Source organism: Carcharodon carcharias, chromosome 32 (genome assembly GCF_017639515.1).
Source record: "Carcharodon carcharias isolate sCarCar2 chromosome 32, sCarCar2.pri, whole genome shotgun sequence".
In the NCBI taxonomy this organism is placed as follows: Eukaryota; Metazoa; Chordata; class Chondrichthyes; order Lamniformes; family Lamnidae; genus Carcharodon; species Carcharodon carcharias.
Window position 1 is genome coordinate 5,104,127 of NC_054498.1, and position 10,314 is coordinate 5,114,440.

General features: G+C 51.4%; 1 protein-coding gene across 1 annotated transcript in view; it reads right to left on the reverse strand.

Annotated features, from left to right (window-relative positions):
* The window catches only part of serinc4 (serine incorporator 4), a 44,879-nt gene extending 37,972 nt beyond the window's left edge, over window positions 1–6,907 (reverse strand). Inside the window, exons 1-3 of the mRNA XM_041178209.1 lie at window positions 6,809–6,907; window positions 5,711–5,889; window positions 2,312–2,391 (exon numbers count right to left, since the gene is read on the reverse strand). Of these exons, the coding sequence (XP_041034143.1) occupies window positions 2,312–2,391; window positions 5,711–5,889; window positions 6,809–6,895 (346 nt within the window). The 5' untranslated portion in view covers window positions 6,896–6,907. The remainder of the gene's footprint in view (window positions 1–2,311; window positions 2,392–5,710; window positions 5,890–6,808) is intronic.
* Window positions 6,908–10,314: the final 3,407 nt, after the last annotated feature.

Genomic DNA, 10,314 nt, shown 5'->3' on the forward strand with positions numbered 1-10,314 from the left:
TAGGAGCAAGATTAGACCATTCAGCCCATCAAGGCTGCTCTGCCATTCAATATGATCAGGGCTGATCTTCAGCTTTAACTCCACTTTCCTGCCCACTTCCCATATCCCTCGATTCCCTGAGACCAAAAATCTGTCTATCCCGGCCTAAAATACACTCAGTGATGGAGCAGCCACAACCCTCTGGGGTAGAGAATTCCAAAGAATCACAACCCTTTGAGTGAAGAGCCGATACAGACTCGATGGGCTGAATGGCCTCTTTCTGTGTGGTACTAGTCTATGACTTGTGCTAACTGAGACACAATCAAGTCTGATGGAATGTTCTGGAATTCTGGTGGATGAATTGAAGCAGGAAACAGGGGGAGTTTGAATTTGTGCAAAATTCCACTCTTTCCCCTCCCTTTGGGTGGCACTGAGGTCCTGCATTCAGTTCCCGGTCTGAAGTACCTGCTCTCAGGTGAGCCTAGGGAGGGGGGATTCAGGGAAAATTCCTGCTCCTGATCACAATCCAGTGTGTGTGTGTGTCAGTGTGCACGTGTGTGTGTGTTTGTGTCAGTGTGCACGTGTGTGTCTACATGTGTGTGTGTATGGCTGTCTGTGTGTGTCAGTGTGCACGTGTGTGTGTGTGTCAGTGTGCATGTGTGTGTGTGTGTGTGTCAGTGTGCATGTGTGTGTCTACATGTGTGTGTGTATGGCTGTGTGTGTGTGTCAGTGTGCATGTGTGTGTCTATATGTGTGTGTGTGTATGGCTGTCTGTGTGTGTCAGTGTGCACGTGTGTGTGTGTGTCAGTGTGCATGTGTGTGTGTGTGTGTGTGTGTCAGTGTGCACGTGTGTGTGTGTGTGTGTGTCAGTGTGCACGTGTGTGTGTGTGTGTGTGTGTGTGTCAGTGTGCACGTGTGTGTTTGTGTGTGTCAGTGTGCACGTGTGTGTGTGTGTGTCAGTGTGCACGTGTGTGTGTGTGTGTCAGTGTGCATGTGTGTGTCTATATGTGTGTGTGTGTATGGCTGTCTGTGTGTGTCAGTGTGCACGTGTGTGTGTGTGTCAGTGTGCACGTGTGTGTGTGTGTGTGTGTGTCAGTGTGCACGTGTGTGTGTGTCAGTGTGCACGTGTGTGTGTGTCAGTGTGCACGTGTGTGTGTGTGTGTGTGTGTCAGTGTGCACGTGCGTGTGTGTGTGTCAGTGTGCATGTGTGTGTCTACATGTGTGTGTGTGTATGGCTGTCTGTGTGTGTCAGTGTGCACGTGTGTGTGTGTGTCAGTGTGCACGTGTGTGTGTGTGTGTGTGTGTCAGTGTGCACGTGCGTGTGTGTGTGTCAGTGTGCATGTGTGTGTCTACATGTGTGTGTGTGTATGGCTGTCTGTGTGTGTCAGTGTGCACGTGTGTGTGTGTGAAAGTGTGTATGAGCTTGAGAGAGTGTGTGTGGTGAGAGAAAGAGTGTGTGTGTGTGTGTGAGGGTGTATGAGTGAATGTGAGTGAGTGTTTGGAAACTGGGTGCACGATGGATCAGATGGGGCTGCACCCCATGGTTGAATACCCTGTTGTCACTCGCTGTCTCACTGCTTATGTGAAATAGAGCCACTGGGGTGAGGTCCTGCAGACTGCCTGTGACCTGTGGAATCCCGACACTGTGAAGTGTGGATGGAGAGGGGCATCTGGGAGGAGGAGGGGGGATGTGGGAGCAGGAGGAGGGAGTGTGGGGGGAGGAGGAGGAATGTGGGGGCGGGGAGGGGGGATGTGGGTGTGGGGAGGGAGTGTGGGGGGAGGAGGAGGAATGTGGGGGCGGGGAGGGGGGATGTGGGTGTGGGGAGGGGGTGTGGGGGGAGGAGGAGGAATGTGGGGTGAAGAGGGGGGATGTGGGTATGGGGGAGGGGGTGTGATGGGAGGAGGGGCATGTGGGAGGGCAGGAGGAATGTGGAGGAGGGTAGGGGGATGTGGGGGAGGGGAGGGGGATGAGGGGGATGTGGGGGAGGGGAGGGGGATGTGGGGGAGGGGAGGGGGATGAGGGGGATGTGGGGGAGGGGAGGGAATGTGGGGGAGGGGAGGGAATGTGGGGGAGGGGAGGGAATGTGGGGGAGGGGAGGGGGATGAGGGGGAGGGGAGGGGATGAGGGGGATGTGGGGGAGGGGAGGGGGATGAGGGGGAGGGGAGGGGGTGGGGGGGAGGGGAGGGGGAGGGGAGGGGGATGGGGGGATGTGGGGGAGGGGAGGGAATGTGGGGGAGGGGAGGGAATGTGGGGGAGGGGAGGGAATGTGGGGGAGGGGAGGGGGAGGGGGAGGGGGGAGTTGTTAAATTCTTGCTTTGTGATTTTACTCACTGTGCAGAAATGATTCGTCTGGAATAAAAAAGGCTGCAGCAGAAATCGCCACTAGAATCAGGAACTTCAAAAACCAGAACCTGCGAGAGAGTCAGACAGTGAGTGAGAAACAGGAGACAGAGCAGCAGGTCTGGGGTACATCACACTCCATGTTCACTGACCCATAGGCACCAGGAACAAGAGCCAGACAGAAATATCCAAACAGGGACTGGAAATCCAAACTCAGAAATACATCAGCTTCTTGGTTTTTGGCACCTGTGACCCTGTCCCTGAAATTTAATCAGCAGGTCAGTGTGGCCGTATTGACCGGTCAGTGAGTGTGCGGATCAGTCAGTGTGGCCGTATTGACTGGTCAGTGAGTGTGCGGAATGGTCAGTGTGTCCATATTGACTGGTCAGTGAGTGTGCAGAATGGTCAGTGTGGCCTTATTGACTGGTCAGTGAGTGTGCGGATCGGTCAGTGTGTCCATATTGACCGGTCAGTGAGTGTGTGGATCAGTCAGTGTGGCCGTATTGACCGGTCAGTGAGTGTGCAGATCAGTCAGTGTGTCCATATTGACTGGTCAGTGAGTGTGCGGATTGGTCACTGTTTCTGTATTGACTGGTCAGTGAGTGTGCGGATCGGTCAGTGAGTGTGCGGATCGGTCAGTGTGTCCATATTGACTGGTCAGTGATGGTGTGGATCAGTGTGGCCGTATTGACCAGTCAGTGAGTGTGCGGATCGGTCAGTGTGGTCGTATTGACCGGGTCAGTGAGTGTGTGGATCGGTCAGTGTGGCCGTATTGACCGGGTCAGTGAGTGTGTGGATCGGTCAGTGAGTGTGTAGATTGGTCAGTGTGGCTGTATTGACCAGTCAGTGAGTGTGTGGATCGGTCAGTGTGTCCATATTGACTGGGCAGTGAGTGTGCGGATCGGTTAGTGTGTCCATATTGACTGGTCAGTGAGTGTGCGGATCGGTCAGTGTGGCCGTATACACTGGTCAGTGAGTGTGCGGATTGGTCAGTGTGTCCGTATTGACTGGTCAGTGAGCGTGTGGATCGGTCAGTGTGGCCGTATTGACCGGGTCAGTGAGTGTGTGGATCGGTCAGTGAGTGTGTGGATTGGTCAATGAGTGTGTGGATCGGTCAGTGAGTGTGTGGATTGGTCAGTGAGTGTGTGGATCGGTCAGTGAGTGTGGATCGGTCAGTGAGTGTGGATCGGTCAGTGAGTGTGGATTGGTCAGTGAGTGTGCGGATTGGTCAGTGAGTGTGCAGATCGGTCAGTGAGTGTGGATCGGTCAGTGAGTGTGGATCGGTCAGTGAGTGTGCGGATCGGTCAGTGAGTGTGTGGATCGGTCAGTGAGTGTGGATCGGTCAGTGAGTGTGTAGATCGGTCAGTGAGTGTGTGGATCGGTCAGTGAGTGTGGATCGGTCAGTGAGTGTGTGGATCGGTCAGTGAGTGTGGATCGGTCAGTGAGTGTGTGGATCGGTCAGTGAGTGTGGATCGGTCAGTGAGTGTGCGGATCGGTCAGTGAGTGTGCGGATCGGTCAGTGAGTGTGTGGATCGGTCAGTGAGTGTGGATTGGTCAGTGAGTGTGTGGATCGGTCAGTGAGTGTGTGGATTGGTCAGTGAGTGTGTGGATCAGTCAGTGAGTGTGTGGATTGGTCAGTGAGTGTGCGGATCGGTCAGTGAGTGTGGATCGGTCAGTGAGTGTGGATCGGTCAGTGAGTGTGTGGATCGGTCAGTGAGTGTGGATCGGTCAGTGAGTGTGTGGATCGGTCAGTGAGTGTGCGGATCGGTCAGTGAGTGTGTGGATCGGTCAGTGAGTGTGGATCGGTCAGTGAGTGTGTGGATCGGTCAGTGAGTGTGCGGATCGGTCAGTGAGTGTGGATCGGTCAATGAGTGTGTGGATCGGTCAGTGAGTGTGGATTGGTCAGTGAGTGTGTGGATCGGTCAGTGAGTGTGTGGATCGGTCAGTGAGTGTGGATCGGTCAGTGAGTGTGGATCGGTCAGTGAGTGTGTGGATCGGTCAGTGAGTGTGTGGATCGTTCAGTGAGTGTGGATCGGTCAGTGAGTGTGTGGATCGGTCAGTGAGTGTGGATTGGTCAGTGAGTGTGTGGATCGGTCAGTGAGTGTGCGGATCGGTCAGTGAGTGTGTGGATCGGTCAGTGAGTGTGGATCGGTCAGTGAGTGTGTGGATCGGTCAGTGAGTGTGTGGATCGGTCAGTGAGTGTGGATCGGTCAGTGAGTGTGGATTGGTCAGTGAGTGTGTGGATCGGTCAGTGAGTGTGGATCGGTCAGTGAGTGTGGATTGGTCAGTGAGTGTGGATCGGTCAGTGAGTGTGGATTGGTCAGTGAGTGTGTGGATCGGTCAGTGAGTGTGGATCGGTCAGTGAGTGTGGATTGGTCAGTGAGTGTGTGGATCGGTCAGTGAGTGTGGATCGGTCAGTGAGTGTGTGGATCGGTCAGTGAGTGTGGATCGGTCAGTGAGTGTGGATTGGTCAGTGAGTGTGTGGATCGGTCAGTGAGTGCGGATCGGTCAGTGAGTGTGGATCGGTCAGTGAGTGCGGATCGGTCAGTGAGTGTGTGGATCGGTCAGTGAGTGTGTGGATCGGTCAGTGAGTGTGTGGATCGGTCAGTGAGCGTGTGGATCGGTCAGTGAGTGTGTGGATTGGTCAGTGAGTGTGTGGATCGGTCAGTGAGTGTGGATCGGTCAGTGAGTGTGTGGATCGGTCAGTGAGTGTGTGGATTGGTCAGTGAGTGTGGATTGGTCAGTGAGTGTGTGGATCGGTCAGTGAGTGTGGATCGGTCAGTGAGTGTGGATTGGTCAGTGAGTGTGTGGATCGGTCAGTGAGTGTGGATTGGTCAGTGAGTGTGTGGATCGGTCAGTGAGTGTGGATTGGTCAGTGAGTGTGTGGATCGGTCAGTGAGTGTGTGGATTGGTCAGTGAGTGTGGATTGGTCAGTGAGTGTGTGGATCGGTCAGTGAGTGTGTGGATTGGTCAGTGAGTGTGTGGATCGGTCAGTGAGTGTGTGGATCGGTCAGTGAGTGTGTGGATTGGTCAGTGAGTGTGCGGATCGGTCAGTGAGTGTGGATTGGTCAGTGAGTGTGTGGATCGGTCAGTGAGTGTGTGGATCGGTCAGTGAGTGTGCGGATCGGTCAGTGAGTGTGGATTGGTCAGTGAGTATGTGGATCGGTCAGTGAGTGTGTGGATCGGTCAGTGAGTGTGTGGATCGGTCAGTGAATGTGTGGATCGGTCAGTGAGTGTGTGGATCGGTCAGTGAATGTGTGGATCGGTCAGTGAGTGTGCAATGATTGGTTGCTGAATGAGCAATGATTGGTCAGTTGTATTTGATTTACTCCTGGTTCAGAGGGCAAACTCTCTCTCTCTCACAGACACTGATCTTATTAGTCCAGTTACCCATTGTGGATCAGAGCCCGGAAATCACGGCTCGATTTGACATTGAAGAGAAACAGACACAGTAACAGGTAGAAGCAGGCGGTGCCGAAAGAGACCCTGTACACAGCCGAGTATCCGATTAACATGTCACAGTCAGAGCCTGGCTGAAGCTGCTCACAGAAAACCCGGAAAAAAGGCACCTGGAAGAGAAGAGGGAAGGTTCAAACCCTTTGTGTACAGACGAGGCACCAGGCCGGGCTGGGCTGAACTGAACCCAACCCAACCAGGATCAATAACTATCAGTTCACAGGATCCTGAACCAACATTGTTATTTAGAAAACATATCAGATTGAAGAAAGGCCATTCAGCCCATCTTCCTGATCCTCCCACAGCCCCGTGTACACTCTCCCCCATCACTGACTCTACCCACCCATTTAATCCCCTTCCACAGCCCCATGTACACTCTCCCCTATCACTGACTCTACCCACCCATTTAATCCCCTCCCACAGCCCCATGTACACTCTCCCCCATCACTGACTCTACCCACCCATTTAATCCCCTCCCACATCCCCATGTACACTCTCCGCTATCACTGACTCTACCCACCCATTTAATCCCCTCCCACAGCCCCATGTACACTCTCCCCCATCACTGACTCTACCCACCCACTTAATCCCCTCCCACAGCCCCATGTACACTCTCCCCTATCACTGACTCTACCCACCCATTTAATCCCCTCCCACAGCCCCATGTACACTCTCCCCTATCACTGACTCTACCCACCCACTTAATCCCCTCCCACAGCCCCATGTACACTCTCCCCTATCACTGACTCTACCCACCCATTTAATCCCCTCCCACAGCCCCATGTACACTCTCCCCCATCACTGACTCTACCCACCCATTTAATCCCCTCCCACAGCCCCATGTACACTCTCTCCCAGTGATGGAACAATCGAAATTGAGGATTTGCAGAAGGCTAGAATTGGAGGAGTGCAGAAATCTCGGAGGGTTGTGGGGCTGGAGGGGTTTGCAGGAATAGGTAAGGCTGAGGAGAGATACTAATGGACAAGGTAAGCTTTAGTGAGGCATTCGAGGAGTCCAGAGTTTGTACTTACAGTCTCCCTGACAGACTCAGCGACTGTTCTGGAAAGCATGAGGCAGCAGCCGGTGGAGCTGACAATGTGATACAAGGTGTACATCATCCGGGTCCCAGACGATACTTTAATGCCTGGTAGGAAAGGGCAGCACAGAGAACACGGAGAGGGTCCACAGCAGCAACATATCTGTGACAGAAAGAAAGGAGACAGCTCATTACACGATACAACATGCTATTATTAACCAGGAAACATGCTACCTGGAATGGACAGCCTACGCTGCACTCTCCACAGATGTTATTACACATTTATCTCAGCGAAGCTGTTCCTGATCAAAATTAGCACTGTCAGAACTTTTCACTTCACCTAGACACTGTCCCCATCAAACACTCCCAGGACAGGTACAGCACGGGGTTAGATACAGAGTAAAGCTCCCTCTATACTGTCCCCATCAAACACTCCCAGGACAGGTACAGCACGGGGTTAGATACAGAATAAAGCTCCCTCTACACTGTCCCCATCAAACACTCCCAGGACAGGTACAGCACGGGGTTAGATACAGAGTAAAGCTCCCTCTACACTGTCCCCATCAAACACTCCCAGGACAGGTACAGCACGGGGTTAGATACAGAGTAAAGCTCCCTCTACACTGTCCTCATCAAACACTCCCAGGACAGGTACAGCACGGGGTTAGATACAGAGTAAAGCTGTCCCACCAGTGAGAGTCAGCATCTTCAGTACTGACCCTGTGACAGTGCAGCACTCCCTCAGTACTGATCCTCCAACAGTGCAGTGCTGTCTCGGTACCACCCCACAGTGTGATACTGAATCTCACAGACCATGGCCCTGCCCCTATCAATCGGGCCAGTACACATGGCCCCACCCCTGAACATTCGGGAGATTCAGCCTGGATTCCCATTCATGTGACGTGTCCAATCAGGCCAGCTGGAAAGTTCGATGAAGGTTTCAGGTGAAGCAGCGCTTCACTTGCACTTCCTTCAATTTAGTCTACTGCATTCGCTGCTCCCAATGTGGTCCTTTTTACATCAGGGAGACTAAATGCAGACTGGGTGACCACTTTGCAGAACACCTTCGGTCTGTCCGCAAGCATGACCCAGACCTCCCTGTCGCTTGCCATTTCAACACCCCACCATGCTCTCATGCCCACATGTCCGTCCTTGGCCTGTTGCATTGTTCCAGTGAAGCTCAATGCAAACTGGAGGAACAGCACCTCATCTTCCGACTAGGCACTTTACAGCCTTCCGGACTGAATATTGAATTCAACAACTTCAGACCATGAACACTCTCCTCTATCTTTATCCCTTTTTAAATCCAATCTTTAAAAATTTATATATATTTTTTCCTTTTTAATTATTTTTTTTACCCAACCACCACCACTGTCCCCAACAGGAGCATCTGTCACTTTGTTTCTATGTTATGCTCTCACAAAGCACTGACCCATGTCCTGCTATTTACACATTCTGCTATCTTACCTTTACGCCACTATCAGCACCTTCTTCAGTCTTTAACACTACCATTAACACCCCCTTTGTCCTGTGTCTATGACATCAATTTCTCCTGAGCTCCCACCCGTCCCTGATCTTCCATGTTGCTCCACCCCGTCATAAACAGTATAAAATCCATCACACTTCTACTTCTCTTTAGCTCTGAGGAAGAGTCATACGGACTCAAAATGTTAACTCTGTTTCTCTTGCCACAGATGCTGCCAGACCCTCTGAGCTTTCCCAGCATTTTCGGTTTTTATTTCAGATTTCCATCATATGCAGTATTTTGCTTTTATGCTATGGGAAGGTTGATGGCTGTGGCTGCCACAGGACTGGCAGGTTCTGAAGGAACTATGCCCCTGTGTAGGTGTCCCTTTCTCCATGTTAGCTTCGATTTTCACCATTTGTCTGAACCTTCCTCATTCAATGTTCCCCTATCCTACCCAGTCTACCTCTTGCCTCGTTGTATGGAAATCCAGACTCATCTCTGACTCTAATCCACTCCTTTTTGTAGACTGTGACCCTGCTCACATCCATCGATCTTCTCAGCCTTCTATCATCCACTGCCACTTTTCCACTGTCTGCTCCCTCCAGCCTTGGTGTTGTCCCACATTGGGGCTGCTGGGACAAAATTCTTCTCCAAGCCCGCCATTTACCTGTGCTCGAACACTGCGCTCACACATTCCCCTGCAGTTGGAGAGCTCCGAGATCAAGGCACGCACAAGTCAAATGCACCCCGAGTTAGTCCTTGGCTCCTTTGTGACAGGCTGTAAAGCCGTGGGGAACCCAACACCATGCTGCAGTGAAGCACAAGAATCATAAAAGCTGCTAAAATTAAACTCCTAACTCCAATAATGAGCGGAAACTCCCGATGAAAACAGTTTTGTGGCTCGGCAGGTTTCTGCTCGGTGAGGATGAGATGTGGATAGACCCTGATCTCCCAGTTGGAATGTCAAACTGTGTTGAAGCAGCATTAAAAAAAGAGATTAAGTAAATCCTTTTGAGGCTCTTTAAACCTGCTTATTGTATCAAAATAGAACTTGGGACAAACAGTTTAAAACCTTCAGGACAGCAATGACCTGTAGGTTGTTTAATAGACACAGCAGGAAGGGATCGATTGTGAAACCACATTCTTCTCCCAGAGCCCTCACTTACCTCATGAGGAGATGTAACCATGTTCCAGCTCCTGCTGCTTCCCCAGTCTGTCCACATCCCACCAGGTGCTGGGAGCAGCTTGCCAAATGGAGAGGAATCTTTCAGGGTAACTGCATTTTAAAACCAAACTGGGTCCCAACTATAACCAGTCAAGGAAATCTGTTTTTTAAAAAAATTCATTCTCAGAGTGTGTACATCACTGGCGAGACCAGCATTCATTGCCCATCACTAATTGCCCCTTGAGAAGGTGGTGGTGAGCTCACCTTCTTGAACCGCTGCAGTGCATGTGGTGTAGCTACACCCACAGTGTTGTTAGGGAAGGAGTTCCAGGATTTTGACTCAGCGACAGTGAAGGAACGGTGATATATTTCCAAGTCAGGGATGGTGAGTGACTTGGGTGGAGAGGGACTTGCAGGTGGTGGTGTTCCCATTCCTATTCACAGGAGCTCAGTTGGTAGCGCTCTCACCTCTGCGTTGCAACATTTTGGGTTCAAATCCCACTCCAGGGCTTGAGCACAAAAATCAAATTGACATTGAAGTGCAGTACTGAAGGAATGCTGCACTATCAGGGGTGTCACCTTTTGGATGAGACGTTATACCTGCTTGGTGAGTGTAAAAGATCACATGGCACTATTTTGAAGAACAGGAGGAGAGTTCTCCTCAGTATCCTGGTCAAGTTATCCTTCAATCAACATCACATAAAACGGATTATTTCATCATTCACATTGCTGCTTGTAAGAGTTTGCTGAGCAGATATTGGCTGCCCATGTTTCCTAAATTACAACAGTGACTACACTTTCAAAAGTACTCCATTGGCTATGACATGCTTTGAGATGCTTATCCAGCTTTTATCTGGGGTCTTTACAT